Source organism: Prionailurus viverrinus, chromosome B1 (genome assembly GCF_022837055.1).
Source record: "Prionailurus viverrinus isolate Anna chromosome B1, UM_Priviv_1.0, whole genome shotgun sequence".
NCBI lineage: Eukaryota > Metazoa > Chordata > Mammalia > Carnivora > Felidae > Prionailurus > Prionailurus viverrinus.
In genome coordinates, this window is record NC_062564.1 from 101,659,846 (window position 1) to 101,683,558 (window position 23,713).

The following is a 23,713-nucleotide window of genomic DNA, read 5'->3' on the forward strand; positions in this document are numbered from 1 at the left end:
GGGTTACTGGAGGAGTTGTGGTAGGGAGGATGGGCTAAATGGGTAAGAGGCATTAAGGAATCTACTCCTGAAATCATTGTTGCACTATATGCTACCTAATTTGGATGTAAATTTAAAAAAAAAAAAAAGAAATTAAATTAGAAACCAATAGACATTTGGAAAATGACATTTGGAAAATTACAAAATACATGGAAATAAAAAAGTCACACTTCTAAAAACTATGTGGATTGAAGAAGAAATCTGAACAGAAATAAATTTTAAATAAAAATGAAAATACAACTAATCAAAATTTGTGGGATGTAATAAAAGTAGTACTTAAAGAGAAACTTATAGTATTGAATGTATCTTTTAAAAAAGAAGAAAGCTCTGAAATCAATAATCTAAGCATCTATACTTTAGGACCTAAATAAGAAAAGCAAATTAAATCCAAAGTAAACACAAGAAAAAAAAATAGAAAAATTAGATCAAAAATAAAATTGATAACAGGAAGTCAATAAAGAATATCAACAAAAGCAAAAGCTCATTCTTTGAAAACATCAATAAAAATGATAAGCTTATAGCCAGGATTACTAATAAAAAGAAGACAAGACTCAAATTACTAATATCAGAAATGAAAGAAAGGATATCACTACAGATCCTATAAAAAGTTATTAGGACCTTAATAGACCTTAAAAGTTATTTAATAGTAGATTTACAGTTGACCCTTAAACAGGGGTTTGAACTGCACAGGTCCACTTATATGCATATTTCTTTTTGATACATTAGTACCTCAAATGTACATTCTCTTATGATTTTTTTCTCTACCTTACATTATTGTAAGAATAGAGTATATAATACATATAATATACAAAATGTGTATTGATGAACTGTTTCTGTTCTCAGTAAGGCTTTTGGTTAACAGTAGGCTATTAGTATTTAAGTTTTTGGGGAGTCAAAGTTATATGTAGATTTTAAACTGCATGGGGGTCAAAACCCTTAACCCCCGTACTGTTAAAAAAATCAACTAAATTATAAAATAGAATACAAGAAAAATGTTATGATCACATATTTGATAATTAAATGAAATGACAATCTGCCAAACCCACACAAGAAAAAAAAAAAAAAAAAAAGACAACCTGAGTAGGACTATATCAATTAAAGAAACTGAATCAAGAATTAATAAGCTTCCAGGTGCCTGGGTGGCTCAGTCAGTTAAGTATCTGACTTTGGTGCAGGTCAGGATCTCCTGGTTCCTGAATATTAGTCCTGCTTTCGGATGTATGCTCTCAGCACAGAGCCTGCTTCAGATCCTGTCACCATCTCTGTCTCTCCTCCTGCTTGCATGCATGTGCACTAACTCTCTCCCCAAAATAAATAAACATTTAAAAAAAAATGATCTTCCTAACAGAAAGCTTCAGGCCCTGGAGGGTTTACAGTAAACACTAGCAATCATTCAAGGAAGAAATTTTAACAATTCTCTACAATTTCTACTGGAAAATAGAAGTAAAGGGAGTACTTATTAAATCATCCTATGAGACCACCATTATCCTAATGCTAAAACCAGACCAAGACATTACAAGAAAATTACAGACCAATAACTCTATAAATATACAAAATACTAGCAAACTGAATTCAACAATGTATAATAATGTATGTATAATCCAATGATGTATAAAAGATTTGTACATTCTGATGAAGTGGGATTTATCCCAGGTATACAATGTTGGCTCAACATTCAAAAATCAGTGAATGTAATCTAACACATCAACAGGCTAAAAGAAAACAAAATCACATGATCATATCAATAGATGTAGAAAAAGCATTTGAGAAAATCCAGCACCCAATCTGTGCATGATAAAAACTCTCAACAAAGTAGGTTTAGAGGGAACATATCTCAACATAATAAAAACTATATATGAAAAACACACAGCTAACATCATACTCAATGGTGAAAAACTAAGAGGTTTTCCTCGAGATCAGGAACAAGACAAGGTCCACTGTTGCCACTTTTATTCAACATAGTACTGGAAGCCCTATCCACAGCAATCACACAAGAAAAAGAAATAAAAGGCATCCATATTGATAAGAATGAGGTTAAACTGTCACTATAATGATACTGTACAAAGAAAACCCTAGAGACTCCATCAAAAATTATTAGAATAAATGAATTCAGTAAAATTGCAGGTTACAAAATTAATACACAGAAATGTGTTGGATTTCTATACACTAATGACAAAGTAACAGAAAGGGAAGGAAACAATGCCTTTTACAGTTGCATGAAAAAGAATAAAATACCTAGAAATAAACTTAACTAAGTGAAAGACCTGTACTCTGAAAACTACAAAACATTGATAAAAGAAATTGAAGATAACACAAATAGATATTTTATGCTCCAGGACTGGAAGAACACATAATGTTAAAATGTCCATACTACCCAAAGCAATCTACAGATTTAATGCAATTGCTATCAAAATACCAACAGCATTTTTCACAGAACTAGAAAATAATCCTAAAATTTGTGTGGAACTACACAAGATCCTAAATAGCCAAAAAACCTTAAGAACAAAGCTAGATGTATCACAATTCTAAGATTTCAAGATATACTACAAAGCTGTAGTAATCAAAACAACATGGTATTGGCAAAAAAACCAGATACATAGAACAAGAGAACAGAATAGAGAACCCTGAAATAAACTCTTTATATGGTCAAGTAATCTACAACAGAGGAAACAAGAATATACAACGGGCAAAAGACTGTCTCTTCAATAAATGTGCTGGGAAAACTGGATAGCAAAATGTGATAAGACGAAATGACCCCTTTCTTACACTATACACAAAAATAAACTCAAAATCGATTAATAATCTAAATGTGAGATCTAAAACCGTAAGACTCCTAGGGAAAGAAAAACACAGACAATAATTTTTAAAAAAATTTTTAATGTTTATTTTTGAGAGAGAGAGAAAGCATGAGTGGAGGATGGGCAGAGAGAGAGGGAGACAGAGGATCTGAAGTAGGCTCTCTACTGACAGCAGAGAGCCCAATGTGTGGCTCAAACTCACAAACCATGAGATCATGATCTGAGCCAAAGCCGGACGTTTAACTGACAAGCCACCCAGGCACCCCAAGACAGTAATTTCTTTGATATTGGCCACAGCAACATTTTTCTAGATATGTCTCCAAAGGCAAGTGAAATAAAAGCAAAAATAAACTACTGGCACTACATCAAAATAAAAAGATTTTGCACAGTGAAGGAAACTAACAACAAACCAAACGGCAATTGAATGGGAGTTGATATTTGCAAATGATACTGAATGAGAGAAGATATTTGTAAATGATAAGTAATGATATTTGTAAATGATAATATTTCTGATAAGTGTTAATATCCAAAATATATAAAGAACTCATAAAACTCAACACCAAAACCCCAAACTAATCTAGTTAAAATGGACATTTTTCCAAAGACATACAGATGGCCAGCAGATGTATGAAAAGATGCCCAACATCCCTAATCATCAGGGAAGTCCAAATCAAAACCACAATGAGATATCACCTTCCACCTGTGAGAATGGCTAAATCAAAAAAAGAAAGAAAACGTATTGGCAACAATGTCAATAAAACGGAACGCTTGCACGCACTGTGGATGAGAGTATAAATCGGTATAGCCACTGTGGAAAACAGTATAAAGCTCCTCAAAAAATTAAAAAAATAGAAATATCATATGCTCCAGTAATTCCACTACTGGGCATTTATCCGAAGGAAATGAAAACACTAATTGAAAATATGTATGCACCTCTATGTTTATTGTAGCGTTATTTACAACAACCAAGATATGGAAGCAACATGAGTGTCCAACAACAGATAAATGGATAAAGATGTGGTATAAATATGTATACACATGCACACTCACACACGTGAATGTTATGCAGCCATGAAAAAGGTGATATCTTGCTATGTGTGACAATATGGATGGACCCAGAGGGTAGCGTATGAAATAAGTCATAGAAAGACAAATACTGCGGCACCTGGGTGGCTCAGTCACTTAAGCATCTGACTTCAGCTCAGGTCATGATCTGACAGTTTTTGGGTTTGAGCCCCACGTTGGGCTCTGTGTTGACAGCTCAGAGTCTGGAGCCTGCTTTTGATTCTGTGTCTTCCTCTCTCTCTCTCTCTCTCTCTGACAGCCCCCCTCATGTTCTCTCTCAAAAATGAATGAATTCTAAAAAAAATTTTTTTTTAAAAGAAAGACAAATACGATGTGATTTTACTTATATGTGGAACCTAAAAAACAAAAAAACAAAACAAAAACAACAATAAAAATGAATAAACAAATAAAAAGCATAAACAGACCCAAAATACACAGAATCAACTGGTGGTTGCCAGAGAGGAGGCGGGGGCCGGGGGGGGGGGGTGGTGGTCAGGCAAAATAGGTGAAGGAGAGTGGGTAAAAGAGAGTGGGCTTCTAGTTATGGAATGAATAAGTAATGGAAATAAAAGGCACAGCATAGGGAATACAATCTATGATTTTATAATAGCATTGTATAGCTACACTTGTGGTGAGTGGCATAACATACAAAACTTGTCAAATCATTATAGTGTACACCTGAAACTAATGTAACTCTATGGCAAGTTTACTTTAATAAAGATATATTTGAAAATATCCAACACCCAGTCATGATACAAACACAGCTAATTAATAATAAAGAGAACTTCCTCAACATGATAAAAACAATATCTACAAAAAACCTATAACATCATACATAATGGTGAAAAACAAGAAACTTTTCCACTAATATCAGGAACAAGGCAAAGATGTCCCCTCTCACCAGTCTTTTTCAACAGTGTACTAGAAGTCCCAGCTAGTCCAACAGTACAAGAAAAGGTAAGAAATGGTATACAGATTGGGAAGGAATAAATAAAACTGTGTTTTCTTGCAGGTGAATAAAGCATCAACAAGAAAAATTTTCTCAACAAATACTGCTAGAACTGGACATCCACGTGCAAAAAAAAAAAAAAAAGGATCTAAACAGAAACCTTACACCACTCAGAAAAATTAACTCAAACTGGATCACAGATCTAAACACAAAATGCAAAACTATAAACTCCTAGATAGTAACAGAGAAGAAAATCCAAATGATCTTGGCTATGTTGATGACTTTTTAGATACAATACTAAAGGAATGATCCATGACAGAAATAATAGCTGGACTTCACTAAAATTAAAAACACCTGCTCTTCAAAAGACACCAACAAAAGAATGAGGAAACAAGCCACAAGCTGAGAGAAAATATTTGCAGAAGACATGTCTCATAAAGGACTGATATCCAAAATATAAAAAGAACCCTTAAAACTCAAAAATAGGGGCGTGGGTGGCTCAGTTGGTGAAGCATCCGACTTCAGCTCAGGTCATCATCTCATGGTCTGTGGTTTTGAGCACCACATCAGGCTCTGTGTGGACAGTGCAGAGTGGGCTTGGGATTCTCTCTCAAAATTATATCATATTCTACATATTCCATTTTCCTGCAAACAATATTCTGCATGTTTAAAATTCTAGCTACGGTGTCCAGCTGACCATAACACTTGGTAATTAAACATTTGAAGGGTCTATAAAAATCAGAGATTTCTTAGATTTCTTGCTTACCTTGTTGGGCTGCCTCAAAAATAATCACAACAAAATCTCTGATTCCCATAAATAAAAATTAAGCTCCCCTGATATGATAAAACCATTTGCTGGCAGAATTATGAAAACTCAGTTTATATTCCATTTGCACAACGCAGTTTATCTGTGCCTGACCTAACAGCCTCAGGAAAATGGAGAGCTCTGATTTCTCAGACAAGATGTGAGGGGAAAACCTCATAAATAATGATAAAAAATACCCACTGTTCATTGAGTATCTACCTCCCAGATACTGTGTTAATAACAAATGACAGAAAGAGGCATCAACATGGTGGAGAAGTAGGGGGGTCCGAAGATCCCTTGTCCCTCAAGCACAGCAGTATTGAGGCCAGAAGACTTGGAATTCCAGGAATCCTCGCTACAGAGTGACAAACATCTCCAGGGGCCCAGAGGGACAGATTGGCAGGCGATAGGTCCATGACTGTGAATTGGGAGAGACAAAATGGGCAGCGTAGGCATGGAGGGGAGGGATACCCTTCTGTGGAGAGACAAAAGGAAGATAAAGAGAGGCTGTGGAAGTGTAAGATTGTATTTGGCCAGGACAAAAATCTCTCCAGACCACAGACCAGGGAACAAAAAAAAAAAAAAAAAGAAATGGAGAAGGAGCCAATTTCTAACTTGCAAACGGTCTTAGGAGTAACGATCCAGGGTGGTGGGACTTCCTCCAGACCGAGGTCTGCTGTCCTATGCACATGCCTGGGGAGGAGGAAGGGCAGCCCCAAGCTCAGTAGTGAGCTCAGAGATACAGTGGGAGAGAGCAGTTCCCTCCCTTGAGTGCTGTGAAAAGAAGGTATATAGCTACTTCAAGGACAAAAGACCATGCAGGCTCCCCAGCCAGAGCCCTTTGTCAGCTGGATGCAATGGCACTATTCCATAACCAGGGTGTGCAGAGCAGGATCCTTTAAGACAATGGGGTTTGAATCTCAGCAAAGCTCCTGGACGGCCAGGAGACTGTGGAGCTGGACAAACCAGCCAGATTACAGCCTCACAGTGCTGTGAGGACAGCCTGAACAGTGTGATTTAGGTCATCCAGTCCAGGGAGGAGAGACTGGGGTGTGGCCATTTTTCTCTCTATCACCAACACAGTAGGGCTCCAGGGAACAGGACAGTGGGTACCCACTGGAGGCAGACTCACTTATACCAAACCCTGCCCCTCGATGCCTGGTAACTGTGTTATCTACCAGAGCTAGACTGACACTGACCAAACAGAGGGCCCCTCCTCCACACCAGCACAACCACCCATTCCGAGGCACCATCAGATATTGGTCCAGCAGTTTTGCATTTTCTGATTTGATTCTTGGTTAATTCTTATTTTACATATATATTTTTTTCTTTCTTTTTTTGTTTTCTTCCTCTTATTTCTTCCCTTCTCTATTCTGGTTGTTGGTTTGGTTAAGCAGATATATATTTTTTAATCTATTCTTTTTACACCTCTTCTGTATCTCCTTCTTTATTATCTTCCCTTTCTCTGGATTAAACCATATGTATAGTTTCTCTGATTCTCTAGCTGGTCAATTTTTACTTTTCTTTTCTTCTTCCCCACCCCTGTCATTTCTCTCTTCATATGGGATAAGGCTTCTTCCACCACCACCCTCCTTTTAAATTTTTTCCATGGTTACTTCAATGAACAAGTCAAAGCACACCTGGTGGAAGGTCCAAACCACAACTGCGAGTAGGGAGATAAAGCAACCAGAGTCATAATAACAGACAGTACCCAATACACTCCAAAAACACATCCTGAAGGGCCAGGCCCTAGACAGTATATGACCCTTTCTTAATATAGTAGTGTTCGCAGGTGCAAAACACATAACAACCCATTAAAACATGTAAAGGACAGAAAACTAGCCAAAATGACAAAATGGAAGAATTCTCCTCAAAAGAAATTCCAGGAAGAAATGATAGGTAGAGAATTGCTCAAAACAGATATAAACAATATATTTGAGCAAGAATTTAGAATAGTTGTAAGATTAATAGCAGGGTTTGAAAAAAGCATGGAAGACAACAGAGAATCTATTGCTACAGAGATCAAGGAACTAAGAGATATGACTGTCGGAGTTGCGGCAAGATGGCGGCTTAGGAGGACGCTGGGCTCACCGCACGTCCTGCTGATCACTTAGATTCCATCTACACCTGCCTAAATAACCCAGAAAACCGCCAGAGGATTAGCAGAACAGAGTCGCTGGAGCCAAACGCAGACGAGAGGCCCACGGAAGAGGGTAGGAAGGGCTGCGAGGCGGTGCGCGCTCCACGGACTGGCGGGAGGGAGCCGGGGCGGAGGGGCGGCTCGCCGGCCAAGCAGAGCCCCCGAGTCTGGCTTGCAAAAGCGGAGGGGCCGGGCGGACTGTGTTCTGACAACAAGCGCGACTTAGCGTCTGGGAGGTCATAAGTTAACAGCTCTGCTCGGAAAGCGGGAAGGCTGGAGGACAAAGGGAAGGAGAGCTGCTGAGCCCCCTGACAACAGAGCTCAGTTTGGTGGGGAACAAAGGCGCTCGCCAGCGCCATTTCCCCCGCCCATCCCCCAGCCGAAATCCCAAAGGGAACCGGTTCCTGCCAGGGAACTTGCTCGCTCCGCGCAAACACCCAACTCTGCGCTTCCGCGGAGCCAAACCTCCGGCAGCGGATCTGACTCCCTCCCGCTGCCACAGGGCCCCTCCTGAAGTGGATCACCTAAGGAGAAGCGATCTAAGCCTGCCCCTCCTGCCCCCGAGCACCTTGCCTACCCACCCCAGCTAATACGCCAGATCCCCAGCATCACAAGCCTGGCAGGGTGCAAGTAGCCCAGACGAGCCACACCACCCCACAGTGAATCCCGCCCCTAGGAGAGGGGAAGAGAAGGCACACACCAGTCTGACTGTGGCCCCAGCGGTGGGCTGGGGGCAGACATCAGGTCTGACAGCGGCCCCGCCCACCAACTCCAGTTATACACCACAGCACAGGGGAAGTGCCCTGCAGGTCCTCACCACGCCAGGGACTATCCAAAATGACCAAGCGGAAGAACTCCCCTCAGAAAAATCTCCAGGAAATAACAACAGCTAATGAGCTGATCAAAAAGGATTTAAATAATATAACAGAAAGTGAATTTAGAATAATAGTCATAAAATTAATCGCTGGGCTTGAAAACAGTATACAGGACAGCAGAGACTCTCTTGCTACAGAGATCAAGGGACTAAGGAACAGTCACGAGGAGCTGAAAAACGCTTTAAACGAAATGCATAACAAAATGGAAACCACCACAGATCGGCTTGAAGAGGCAGAGGAGAGAATAGGTGAACTAGAAGATAAAGTTATGGAAAAAGAGGAAGCTGAGAAAAAGAGAGATAAAAAAATCCAGGAGTATGAGGGGAAAATTAGAGAACTAAGTGATACACTAAAAAGAAATAATATACGCATAATTGGTATCCCAGAGGAGGAAGAGAGAGGGAAAGGTGCTGAAGGGGTACTTGAAGAAATAATAGCTGAGAACTTCCCTGAACTGGAGAAGGAAAAAGGCATTGAAATCCAAGAGGCACAGAGAACTCCCTTCAGACGTAACTTGAATCGATCTTCTGCACGACATATCATAGTGAAACTGGCAAAATACAAGGATAAAGAGAAGATTCTGAAAGCAGCGAGGGGTAAACGTGCCCTCACATATAAAGGGAGACCTATAAGACTCGTGACTGATCTCTCTTTTGAAACTTGGCAGGCCAGAAAAAATTGGCACGAGATTTTCAGGGTGCTAGACAGAAAAAATATGCAGCCAAGAATCCTTTATCCAGCAAGTCTGTCATTTAGAATAGAAGGAGAGATAAAGGTCTTCCCAAAAAAACAAAAACTGAAGGAATTTGTCAGCACTAAACAAGCCCTACAAGAGATCCTAAGGGGGACCCTGTGAGACAAAGTCCCAGAGACATCACTACAAGCATAAAACATACAGACATCACAATGACTCTAAACCCGTATCTTTCTATAATAACACTGAATGTAAATGGATTAAATGCGCCAACCAAAAGACATAGGGTATCAGAATGGATAAAAAAACAAGACCCATCTATTTGCTGTCTACAAGAGACTCATTTTAGACCTGAGGACACCTTTAGATTGAGAGTGAGGGGATGGAGAACTATTTATCATGCGACTGGAAGCCAAAAGAAAGCTGGAGTAGCCATACTTATATCAGACAAACTAGACTTTAAATTAAAGGCTGTAACAAGAGATGAAGAAGGACATTATATGATAGTTACAGGGTCTATCCATCAGGAAGAGCTAACAATTATAAATGTCTATGCGCCGAATACCGGAGCCCCCAAATATATAAAACAATTACTCATAAACATAAGCAACCTTATTGATAAGAATGTGGTCATTGCACGGGACTTTAATACACCACTTACAGAAATGGATAGATCATCTAGACACACGGTCAATAAAGAAACAAGGGCCCTGAATGAGACATTGGATCAGATGGACTAGACAGATATATTTAGAACTCTGCATCCCAAAGCAACAGAATATACTTTCTTCTCGAGTGCACATGGAACATTCTCCAAGATAGATCATATACTGGGTCACAAAACAGCCCTTCATAAGTTTACAAGAATTGAAATTATACCATGCTTACTTTCAGACCACAATGCTATGAAGCTTGAAATCAACCACAGAAAAAAGTCTGGAAAACCTCCAAAAGCATGGAGGTTAAAGAACACCCTACTAACGAATGAGTGGGTCAACCAGGCAATTAGAGAAGAAATTAAAAAATATATGGAAACAAACGAAAATGAAAATACAACAATCCAAACGCTTTGGGACGCAGCAAAGGCAGTCCTGAGAGGAAAATACATTGCAATCCAGGCCTATCTCAAGAAACAAGAAAAATCCCAAATACAAAATCTAACAGCACACCTAAAGGAACTAGAAGCAGAACAGCAAAGGCAGCCTAAGCCCAGCAGAAGAAGAGAAATAATAAAGATCAGAGCAGAAATAAACAATATAGAAACTAAAAACACTGTAGAGCAGATCAACGAAACCAAGAGTTGGTTTTTTGAAAAAATAAACAAAATTGACAGACCTCTAGCCAGGCTTCTCAAAAAGAAAAGGGAGATGACCCAAATAGATAAAATCATGAATGAAAATGGAATGATTACAACCAATCCCTCAGAGATACAAGCAATTATCAGGGAATACTATGAAAACTTATATGCCAACAAATTGGACAACCTGGAAGAAATGGACAAATTCCTGAACACCCACACGCTTCCAAAACTCAATCAGGAGGAAATAGAAAGCTTGAACAGACCCATAACCAGCGAAGAAATTGAATTGGTTATCAAAAATCTCCCAACAAATAAGAGTCCAGGACCAGATGGCTTCCCAGGGGAGTTCTACCAGACGTTTAAAGCAGAGATAATACCTATCCTTCTCAAGCTATTCCAAGAAATAGAAAGGGAAGGAAAACTTCCAGACTCATTCTATGAAGCCAGTATTACTTTGATTCCTAAACCAGACAGAGACCCAGTAAAAAAAGAGAACTACAGGCCAATATCCCTGATGAATATGGATGCAAAAATTCTCAATAAGATACTAGCAAATCGAATTCAACGGCATATAAAAAGAATTATTCACCATGATCAAGTGGGATTCATTCCTGGGATGCAGGGCTGGTTCAACATTCGCAAATCAATCAACGTGATACATCACATTAACAAAAAAAGAGAGAAGAACCATATGATTCTGTCAATCGATGCAGAAAAGGCCTTCGACAAAATCCAGCACCCTTTCTTAATAAAAACCCTTGAGAAAGTCGGGATAGAAGGAACATACTTAAAGATCATAAAAGCCATTTATGAAAAGCCCACAGCTAACATCATCCTCAACGGGGAAAAACTGAAAGCTTTTTCCCTGAGATCAGGAACACGACAAGGATGCCCACTCTCACCGCTGCTGTTTAACATAGTGCTGGAAGTTCTAGCATCAGCAATCAGACAACAAAAGGAAATCAAAGGCATCAAAATTGGCAAAGATGAAGTCAAGCTTTCGCTTTTTGCAGATGACATGATATTATACATGGAAAATCCGATAGACTCCACCAAAAGTCTGCTAGAACTGATACAGGAATTCAGCAAAGTTGCAGGATACAAAATCAATGTCCAGAAATCAGTTGCATTCTTATACACTAACAATGAAGCAACAGAAAGACAAATAAAGAAACTGATCCCATTCACAATTGCACCAAGAAGCATAAAATACCTAGGAATAAATCTAACCAAAGATGTAAAGGATCTGTATGCTGAAAACTATAGAAAGCTTATGAAGGAAATTGAAGAAGATTTAAAGAAATGGAAAGACATTCCCTGCTCATGGATTGGAAAAACAAATATTGTCAAAATGTCAATACTACCCAAAGCTATCTACACATTCAATGCAATCCCAATCAAAATTGCACCAGCATTCTTCTCGAACCTAGAACAAGCAATCCTAAAATTCATATGGAACCACAAAAGGCCCCGAATAGCCAAAGGAATTTTGAAGAAGAAGACCAAAGCAGGAGGCATCACCATCCCAGACTTTAGCCTCTACTACAAAGCTGTCATCATCAAGACAGCATGGTATTGGCACCAAAACAGACACATAGACCAATGGAATAGAATAGAAACCCCAGAACTAGACCCACAAACGTATGGCCAACTCATCTTTGACAAAGCAGGAAAGAACATCCAATGGAAAAAAGACAGCCTCTTTAACAAATGGTGCTGGGAGAACTGGACAGCAACATGCAGAAGGTTGAAACTAGACCACTTTCTCACACCATTCACAAAAATAAACTCAAAATGGATAAAGGACCTAAATGTGAGACAGGAAACCATCAAAACCTTAGAGGAGAAAGCAGGAAAAGACCTCTCTGACCTCAGCCGTAGCAATCTCTTACTCGACACATCCCCAAAGGCAAGGGAATTAAAAGCAAAAGTGAATTACTGGGACCTTATGAAGATAAAAAGCTTCTGCACAGCAAAGGAAACAACCAACAAAACTAAAAGGCAACCAACGGAATGGGAAAAGATATTCGCAAATGACATATCGGACAAAGGGCTAGTATCCAAAATCTATAAAGAGCTCACCAAACTCCACACCCAAAAAACAAATAACCCAGTGAAGAAATGGGCAGAAAACATGAATAGACACTTCTCTAAAGAAGACATCCGGATGGCCAACAGGCACATGAAAAGATGTTCAGCGTCGCTCCTTATCAGGGAAATACAAATCAAAACCACACTCAGGTATCACCTCACGCCAGTCAGAGTGGCCAAAATGAACAAATCAGGAGACTATAGATGCTGGCGAGGATGTGGAGAAACGGGAACCCTCTTGCACTGTTGGTGGGAATGCAAATTGGTGCAGCCGCTCTGGAAAGCAGTGTGGAGGTTCCTCAGAAAATTAAAAATAGACCTACCCTATGACCCAGCAATAGCACTGCTAGGAATTTATCCAAGGGATACAGGAGCACTGATGCATAGGGCCACTTGTACCCCAATGTTCATAGCAGCACTCTCAACAATAGCCAAATTATGGAAAGAGCCTAAATGTCCATCAACTGATGAATGGATAAAGAAATTGTGGTTTATATACACAATGGAATATTACGTGGCAATGAGAAAAAATGAAATATGGCCTTTTGTAGCAACGTGGATGGAACTGGAGAGTGTGATGCTAAGTGAAATAAGCCATACAGAGAAAGACAGATACCATATGGTTTCACTCTTATGTGGATCCTGAGAAACTTAACAGGAACCCATGGGGGAGGGGAAGGAAAAAAAAAAAAAAGAGGTTAGAATGGGAGAGAGCCAAAGCATAAGAGACTGTTAAAAACTGAGAACAAACTGAGGGTTGATGGGGGGTGGGAGGGAGGAGAGGGTGGGTGATGGTTATTGAGGAGGGCACCTTTTGGGATGAGCACTGGGTGTTGTATGGAAACCAATTTGTCAATAAATTTCAGAAAAAAAAAAAAAGGAACTAAGAAATAATCAAAGAATTAAGGAATGCTGTAAATGAGAGGCAAAATAAACTAAATGCACTAACAGCAAGGATGAGGAGGCAGAGGGGAGAATAAGTGAAATAAAAGATAAAATTACAGAAAATGTGAAACTGAGAAAAAGAGAGATAAGAAAATACTAGACCATGAGGGTAGAATTAGAGAACAAAGTGATTCAACGAAATGTAATAATATCTGTATCATAGGAGTTCCAGAAGAAGAAGAGAGAAAGGGCCAGAAGGTTTATTTGAACAAATTATAGTTGAGAACTTCCCTAATCTGGGGAAGGAGGCAGACATCAAAATCCAGGAGGCACAGAAAACTCCCTTTAGAATCAACAAGAATAAGTCTTCACCACATCATATCATAGCAAAACTAGCAAAGTACAAAGATGAAGAGAGAATTCTGAAAGCAGCCAGGGACAAATGGGCCTTAACCTACAACGGTAGACACATAAGGGTGGTAGCAGACCTATCCACTGAAACTTGTCAGGCCAGAAGGGAATGGCAGGAAATATTCAATGGGCTGTATAGGAAAAATATGCAGCCAAATATCCAGTAAGGCTGTCATTCAGAATAGAAAGAGAGATAAAGGCTTTCCCAGACAAACAAAAGCTGAAGGAGTTCATGACCACTATACCATCCCTGCAAGAGATCCTAAGGGGGATGCTGTGAATGAAATGCTGCAAAGAACACAAAGGACCTGAGACATCATCACAAGCATAAAACCTACAAGTAACATGATGACAGTAAATCTGTAGCTATATCTGTATTTACATTACTCTGAATGTAAATGGACTAAATGCCCCAACCAAAAGACACAGGGTATCCGAATGGATAAAAAACCAAGATCAATCGATATACGGCCTATAAGAGACTCATTTTAGACCTGAGGACACCTTCAGATTGAAAGTAAGGGGATGAAAAACCATCTATAATGCTACTGGAAGTCAGAAGAAAGCTGGAGTAGCCATACTTATATCAGACAAACTAGATTTTAAACTAAAGACTGTAACAAGAGATGAAAAGGGCATTATATCACACCTAACGGGTCTATCCATCAAGAAGAGCTAACAATTGTAAATTTTTATGCCCCAAACTTGGAACACCCAAATACATAAATCAATTAATCACAAACACAAGCAATCTTACTAATAACATGGTAATTGTAGGCTACTTTAATACTCCACTTATAACAATGGACAGATCATCTAGGCAGAAAATCAATAAACAAACAATAGTCTTGAATGATACACTGGACCTGTCAAGATGAACTTGACAGATATATTCAGAACTTTTCATCCAAAAGCAGCAGAATACACATTCTTCTCGAGTACACATGGAACATTCTCCAAGATGGACCACATACTGGGTCACAAAACAGCCCTCAATAAATATAAAAGAATCTATACCATGCGTATTTTCAGATCACAATGCTACAAAACTTGAAATCAACCACAAGAAAAAATTTGGAAAGCCTCCAAATGCATGGAGGTTAAAGAACATCCTACTAAAGAATAAATGGGTCAACTAGGAAATTAAAGAGGAAATTAAAAAATATATGGAAGCAAATGAAAATGAAAATGCGACAGTTCAGGGGTGCCTGGGTGGCTTGGTCGGTTAAGCGTCCGACTTCGGCTCAGGTCATGATCTCATGGTCTGTGAGTTCGAGTCCCGCATCAGGCTCTGTGCTGACAGCTCAGAGCCTGGAGCCTGTTTCAGATTCTGTGTCTCCCTCTCTCTCTGCCTCTCCCCTGTTCATGCTCTTTCTCTCTCTGTCTCAAAAATAAATAAAATATGTTAAAAAAAAAATTAAAAAAAAAAAAAAAGAAAATGCGACAGTTCAAACCCCTTAGGACGCAGCAAAGGCAGTCCTAAGAGGAAAATACATTGCAATCCAGGCCTATCTCAAGAAACAAGAAAAATCCCAAATATGCAACCTAACCTCACACCTAAAGGAGCTAGAAGCAGGGCAGCAAAGAAACCCCAAAGCCAGCAGAAGAAGAGAAATAATAAAGATTAGAGCAGAAATAAACAATATAGAATCCCAAAAAACCCCAAAAAACAAAAAACAGTAGAACAGATCAATGAATCTATGAACTGATTTTTTGAAATAAACAAAATTAATAACCCCCCAGCCAGATGGCTCGAAAAGAAGAGAGGACCCAAATAGATAAAATCATGAATGAAAGAGGACAGATCACAACCAATACCCTCCCTAGAGATACAAACAATTATTAGAAAATACTATGAAAAATTGTATGTCAACAAACTGGACAACCTTGAAGAAATGGACAAATTCTTAGACACCCACACACTACCAAAACTCAAATGGGAAGAAACAGAAAATTGAACAGACCCATAACCAGCAAGAAATTGAACTGGTTACCAAAAACCTCCCAACAAATAAGAGTCCTGGGCCAGATGGCTTCCCAGGGGAATTCTACCAGACATTTAAAGCAATGTTCGAAAAAACAGAAACAGAAGGAAAGCTTCTGGACTCATTCTTTGAAGCCAGCATTACCTTGATTCCCACACCAGACAGACCCTTCTATAAAGGAGAATTACAGGCCAATATCCCTGATGAACATCAATGTGAAAATTCTCAAGGAGATACAAGTAAATCAAATTCAACAGTGTATTAAAAGAATTATTCACCATGATCAAGTGGGATTCATTCCTGGGCTGCAGGGCTGGCTCAATATTTGCAAATCAATCAACATGATAAGGACCATATCATCCTGTCAATGGATGCAGAAAAAGCATTTGACAAAGGGGCACATGGGTAGTTCAGTCAGTTGAACGTACAATTTCAGTTCAAGTCATGATCTCAACGGTTTCTGAGTTTGAGCCCCACATTGGGCTTACTGCTGTCAGTTTGTCATTGCAGAGCCCACTTCAGATCCTCTGTCACCCTCTCTCTACCCCTCCCCCACTTGCACTCTCCCCAAAATAAATAAATATTAAAAAGAAAAAGAGGAAAAATCATTTGACAAAATACAGCATCCATTCTTAATGAAAACCCACAAGTCAGGATATAAGGAACATACCTTAACATCATAAAAGCCATATATGAAAGGCCCCAGCTAATATCATCCTCAGTGAGGAAAAACTGAGAGCTTTCCCCTGAGATCAGGAACATAACAGGGAGGTCCACTCTCACCACTGTTGTTTAACATAGTATTGGAAGTCCTAGCCTCAGCAATCAGACAACAAAATGAAATAAAAGGCACCCAAACTGGCAAAATAGAAATCAAACTTTAACTTTTTGCCAATGACATGACACTTGACATGGAAAACCCGTAAGACTCCACCAAAAAGCTGCTAGAACTGATATAGGAATTCAGCCAAGTCGCAGGATATAAAATCAATGTACAGAAGTTAGCTGCATTTCTATTACCAATGATGAAGCAACAGAAAGAGAAATCGAGAAATCGAGCCCATTTACAATTGCACCAAGAAACATAAAATACCTAGGAATAAACCTAACCAATGATGTAAAAGATCTGTATGCTGAAAACCATAGAAAACTTATAAAAGAAACTGAAGAAGACACGATGAAATTGAAAAACATTCCGTGCTCATGGATTGGAAGAACAAATGTCAATATGACCCAAAGCAATCTATTCATTCAATACAATCCCAATCAAAATAGCACCAGCATTCTTCACAGAGCTAGAACAAACAATCCTAAAATGTATATGGAACCACAAAAGACCCCAAATAGCCAAGGTAATGTTGAAAAAGAACACCAAGCTGGAGGCACCACAACCCCCAACATTAGCCTGTATTACAAACCTGTAATCATCAAGACAGTATGGTACTGACACAAAAACAGACACACAGATCAATGGAATAGAATAGAAAATCCAGAACTGGGCCCACAAATATATGGCCAACTAATCTTTGACAAAGCAGGAAAGAATATCCAATGGAAAAAAGACATTCTTTCTAGTAAATGGTGCTGAGAGAACTGGACAGCAACATGCAGAAGAATGAAACTGTACTCTCTTACACCATACACAAAAATAAATTCAAAGTGGATCAAAGACCTAAACGTGAGATAGGACACCATCAAACCCTAAAGTAGAAAACAGGCAACAACCTCTTTGATCTCAGCTGCAGCAACTTCTTAATCAACACATCACCAAAGAGAAGAGAAACAAAAGAAAAAATGAACTACTGGGCCCTCATCAAAATAAAAAGCTTCTGCATAGCAAAGAAAACAATCAACAAAACTAAAAGGCAACCTAAGGAATGGGAGAAGATATTTGCAAATGACATCTGATAAAGGGTTAGTATCCAAAATCTATAAAGAACTTACCAAACTCAACACCCAAAAAACAAATAATCCAGTGAAGAAATGGGCAGAAGACATCAATAGACACTTTTCCAAAAAAGACATCCAGATGGCAGACAGACACAGGAAAAGATGCTCAACATTGCTCATCATCAGGGAAACACAAATCAAAACCACATTGAGATACCACCTCATACTGGTCCGAGTGGCTAAAATTAATAACTCAGAAAACAACAGATGTTGGCAAGGATGTGAAGATAGGGGAACCCTCTTGCACTGTTGGTGGTAATGCAAACTGGTATAGCTGCTCTGGAAAACAGTGTGGAGGATCCTCAAAAAATTAAAAATAGAATTACCCTATGAGCCAGCAACTGCACTACTAGGAATTTAATCAAAGGATACAAAAGTGCTGATTCAAACAGGCACATGTACCTCAACGTTTATAGCAGTGCTATCAACAATAGCAAAATTATGGAAAGAGCCCAAACGTCCATCAACTGATGAATGTATAAAGAAGATGTGGTTTATATATACAATGGAATACTATTTGGCAATGAGAAAGAATGAAATCTTGCCATTTGCAACAATGTAGATGGAACTGGAAGGTATTATGCTAAGTGAAATTAGAGAAAGATCATGTTTTCAATCATATGTGGAATTTGAGAAACTTAACAGAAGACCATGGGGGAAGGAAGGGGAAAAAAGTTTCTAACAGAGAGGGAGGCAAACCATGAGAGACTCTTAAATACAGAGAACAAACTGAGGGTTGATGGCAGGGGCCGGGCGGGGGGTGGGGGTGGGGGGACAATGGGTAATGGGCATTGAGGAGGGTACTTGTTGGGAGAAGCACTGGGTGTTGTATGTAAGTGATGAATCATGGGAATCAACTACCAAAGCCAAGAGCACACTGTATTCACTGTATGTCAGCTAACTTGACAATAAATTATATTTAAACTGACACATATTTAACTTGCTCTGTTAACTTGCCATGCATCCCATGTACTATTCATCCCAATAACAGCACAGAAAACCAAGGCACAGAAAGATTGAGTAATTTGCCCAAGATTCCACAGCTAGCAAATGGCAGAGGCAGGATATGAATACATATCTATTTGACTCCAGAGTCTACACTCTTTCCATAATACTATAAAGCATAAATAACTTGAAAGTTTTGTAAACCAAATACACCATCAAGCCAAAGTAAAGTTGCAATATCTATAAGGGCCATCTTTTAAACCAGCACACAGGGAGGGAGGTGGGAAAGACTAATTTTATTATAGTTGAATGAAAATGCTTAATGGTATTGAAATAGATGCTAATTAAGGAGAAATAAGCATCAAAATTCAAAAACTAAGAGCAAATACTATATAATGAATGTCAAGAATCAACAATGCCTTGAATTTTCTATCTTAAAACTATGCTGTCAGATTAGGATCAATATTTCCATGAACCTAACAGTAAATAAACTATTTTAGATTAACAGGATATCCTACAAAGTAGAGGAATACATAGTGAGTTATATTCTCCAGCTGTCCTAGAGCTCTGTAAGCTGCATGTACTCTGCACAACTGTAGTTTTGTATAAACTGTTAGCATAGAGAATGACACAGAAGTATGTATTTTTCCATTCTGCCATAATTTCCCAGTAAAAATTCCAAGCTAACATAGTCAATACTTATTACATCTGTATAGTTTTGACTCAAACACGGTATTAGAGAAACAAATGATTTTTAAACTCACAGTTCAATATATGCTTTGCCAAAAGCAGTTTTTGGAAGAGAATTTTTTCACAGTCCTGGACATCCCCACACTATTGTCATGAACATAATCCAACAAAATAAATAATAAGGAACATATCAGTTCAAATTTATTTTCTGAAAAAAGCAGTCTCAAAATTAAAGCAGAGAAAATGCTTATAAACATGCATCATTTCCCAATGCCATAGACTCAGAAACAGTGACACAGAAGATTAAAATTCTCTAGTTATTATAATGAATTATTACTTGTAAAAGTTTTTATTAAAAATATAAGGTTTTTATTTAACTTCAAGTTAGTTAACATATAGCATAATATTCATTTCAGGTGTACAACACAGTAATTCAACACTTCTACACAAAACCAGATGCTCATCAAAACAAGCACACTCCTTAATCCCCATCATGCACTTAAACTCATCCCCCACCCAACTCACTTCTGGAAACTGTCAGTTTGTTCTCTACAGTCAAGAGTACATTTCTTGGTTTGCCTCTCTCTCTATTTCCCTTTGCTTGTTTGTTCTGCTTCTTAAAGAACACATGTGAGTGAAATCATAATATTTGTATTTCCCTGATTAACTTTGCTTAGTTATAATACTCTTTAACTCCATCCATGTCCTTGCAAATGGCAAGATTTCATTCTTTTTTATGGCTGAGTAATATTCCATCACGTATATATACCACCTCTTAATTTCTCTTAGTGTTTATTTATTTTTGAGAGAGAGAGAGAGAGAGAGAGACAGCGCAAGCAGGGGAGGGGCAGAGAGAGAAGGAGACACAGGATCTAAAGCAGGCTCCAGGCTCCAAGCTGTCAGCACAGGGCCCAATGTGGGGCTCAAACTCACAAACCATATATACCACCTCAGTCAATGGATACTTCCATAATTTGGCTATTGTAAATAATACTGCTATGAACATAAGAGCGCATGTATTCCTTGGAATTAGTATTTTTGTATCCTTTCGGTAAACAGTAGAGCAAGTGCTGGATCATAAGGTAATTCTATTTTTAACTTTTTGGGGAACCTCCATACTGTTTTCCACAGTGGTTGCACCAGTTTGCACTTCCACCAACAGCATAAGAGGGTTCCCCTTTTTTCACATTCTCACCAAAACCTGTTGTTTCTTGTGTCATTGATTTTAGCCATTCTGACAGATGTGAGGTGATATCTCATTGTAGTTTTGATCTGGATTTCCCCAATAATGAGTGAGGTTGACGAATTTTCTTGTGTCTGCTGGCCATCTGTATGTCTTCTGACCCTTTTCTAAGTTCTTTATATATTTTGGATACTAACCCTTTATCAGATGTGTCATTTGCAAATATCTTCTTTTATTCCACAGGCTGCCTTTTAGTTTTGTTGACTGTTTCCTTTGTTGTGCAGAAGCTTTTTAGTTTGATGAAGTTCCAATAGTTTATTTTTGCTTTGGTTTCCCTTGCTTTAGGAGACTTATCTAGAAAGAAGTTGCTATGGCTGGTGTCAAAGAAATTACTGCCTGTTATTCTCTAGCATTTTAATGGTTTCCTGTCTCACATTTAGATCTTTAATCCATTTGGAATTTACTATTGTGTATGGTGTAAGAAAGTGGTCCAATTTCATTCTTCTGCATATCGCCATCCTGTTTTCTCAACACCATTTGTTGAAGAGACTTTTTCCCACTGGGTACCCTTTCCTGCTTTGTTGAAGATTAATTGACCATATAGTTGTGGGTTCATTTCTGGGTTCTCTATTCTGTTCTATTGATCTATGGTGTCTATTTTGTGTCAGTACCATCCTGTTTTGATTACTAAGCTTTGTAATATAACTTAAAGTCCAGAATTGTGATGCCTCCAGCTTTGTTTGGCTTTTTCAAGGTTGCTTTGGCTAGTCAGAGTGTTCTGTTGCTCCATACAAATTCTAATATTGTTTGTTCTTTCTAGTTCTGTGAAAAATGCTATTGGTATTTTGATAGGTATCGCATTAAATGTGCAGGTTGCTTTGAGTAGTATAGACATTTTCACATTATTTGTTCTTCCAATCCATGAGCATGAAATGTCTTTCCATTTCTTTGTGACACCTTTAATTTCTTTCACCAATGTTTTATAGTTTTCAGAGTATAAATCTTTTACCTCTTTGGCTAGGCTTATTCCTAGGTATCTTATTGTTTTGGGTGCAATTGTAAATGGGATTGATTCCTTAATTTCTCTCTCTCTGCTGCTTCATTATTGGTGTAAAGCATTACCCTGATATCAAAATCAGATAAAGACACCACTAAAAAAAGAGAACTACAGGCCAGTATTCCTTATGAACATAGATGCAAATGTTCTCAATAAAATGCCAGCAAATCAAATCCAACAATACATTAAAAAATCATTCATTACAATCTAGTGCAATTAATTCCTGGGTTGCAAGCGTGGTCCAATAATTGCTAATCAATCATGACACACCAAATTAATACAAGAAATAAGAACCATATGATCATTAAATAGATGCATAAAAATCATGTGACAAAGTATAACAACCATTCATGATGAAAACCCTCAACAAAGTAGGTTTAGAGGGAACATGCTGCAACGTAATAAAAATGTCCACTTTCACCACTGTTGTTTAACATAGTACTGGATGTTCTAGCCACAGCAATCAGACAACAAAAAGAAAGAAAGGCATCTAAATGGGCAAGGAAGAAGTCAAACTTTGACTATTTGCAGATGACATGTACTATATATAGAAAACCTGAAAGATTCCACCAAAAATTTGCTAGAACTGATAAAAGAATTCAGTTAAAGTTGTGGGCTATAATGAATTATTATACAATGTGAAGTTTTAAAAACCATTCCAGTAAAACTTTCACTGGTTAGTACTCATTGGGAAGGTTGCTTTGAATTTGGGAATGAGCTTTGATAAGCATGGGTTCAAATGCCAATTTTACCATTTACTTTTTTGTGTAATCTTGTGCAAAAAGTACTTAGCCTCTCTGAACTTCAATATTCTCAATTAATACATGGTGGGCTCATACCTTCCTCAAAATTAGACAAGATAGATAAAAGATCTAGCACAATGCTCAGCACAATGAAAATATTAATAGGTAGTAGTTATAAGCATTATCATTATTAGAATTATCACTGTTATAGGTGGCTTAACAAAGTTAAGTTATCTTAACATATAAGTTAACATATAAGCTAACAAGGGGGGGGGTCTGGCATATAAATGTTTGCTGACACAAAGCATGAACTTGATGTATGATAGATTTTCAGATCAGTACATACATCCAGATTCATATTGCCAGCTCACCTGACTTACAACACAGTAGAAAGGTATCAAAATTCCTTAAATTTTGCCATGAAAACCACTGACATAATACTAAGACAAGAACAATTCCTCCGAAGCCTTTCCTAACTGCTAGGCATGCCCAAACCAGTAAGCCTAATAAACTACTGAACAATACTTTGTTTCTGTAAGATGTATTAGTAGGAAATTGCTGTGTATTGGTAAAGTTCTTTACATTTTAATGTTAATTGTGTACTAGCTGTGATAATAGCAAATGTGATAATAGCTTGGCTCCTCAGAATCCTCAAGGAATGATTTATTTTGAATAGGTAAAATTTCCAGGTAATACTTTTATACTTTTCATATATATTTTTTAATTTTAAAAATAATTTTTAAAAGAATAAAAAACCTTCTAAAACAAATATAATATACTCATAAGATTGTTTTCTCAAATGCAGAAATGCTTGGATCAAGAAACAGACTAATGACAAGAAAATCTCTACTTGTTTGATTTCTTGGATCTATACCAAAAGAAGTTTTCTTCATCTTTTTTCCTACTCTCTTTTGTTTGTCTTCGAAATGAATTTTGCTTTTTTTGGAGGGGGGGGGGAGGGGTGGATACTGATTCAGGATCTTCCTTTATATGCTCTAAATATAGCTACAGATATCCAGGATTTGGGACCCAGTGATTTGAGTGCGTGCTTACTTGAGAAAAGACTTGATTAAAATAAGCTGGATTACAATAAAATAAGTGTGATTAC

At 38.1% G+C, this 23,713-nt stretch overlaps 1 protein-coding gene across 7 annotated transcripts in view; it reads right to left on the reverse strand.

The window, feature by feature from the left end:
- Positions 1 to 23,713, reverse strand: part of SPATA5 (spermatogenesis associated 5) — a 370,905-nt gene that overhangs the window by 241,576 nt on the left and 105,616 nt on the right. The window contains exon 14 of one of the 7 annotated variants that reach the window (XM_047856891.1): positions 19,697 to 19,766. The exons of the other annotated variants lie outside the window; for them this stretch is intronic. Within the exon in view, the coding sequence (XP_047712847.1) occupies positions 19,700 to 19,766 (67 nt within the window). The 3' untranslated portion in view covers positions 19,697 to 19,699. The remainder of the gene's footprint in view (positions 1 to 19,696; positions 19,767 to 23,713) is intronic. 7 annotated transcript variants of the gene reach the window in all.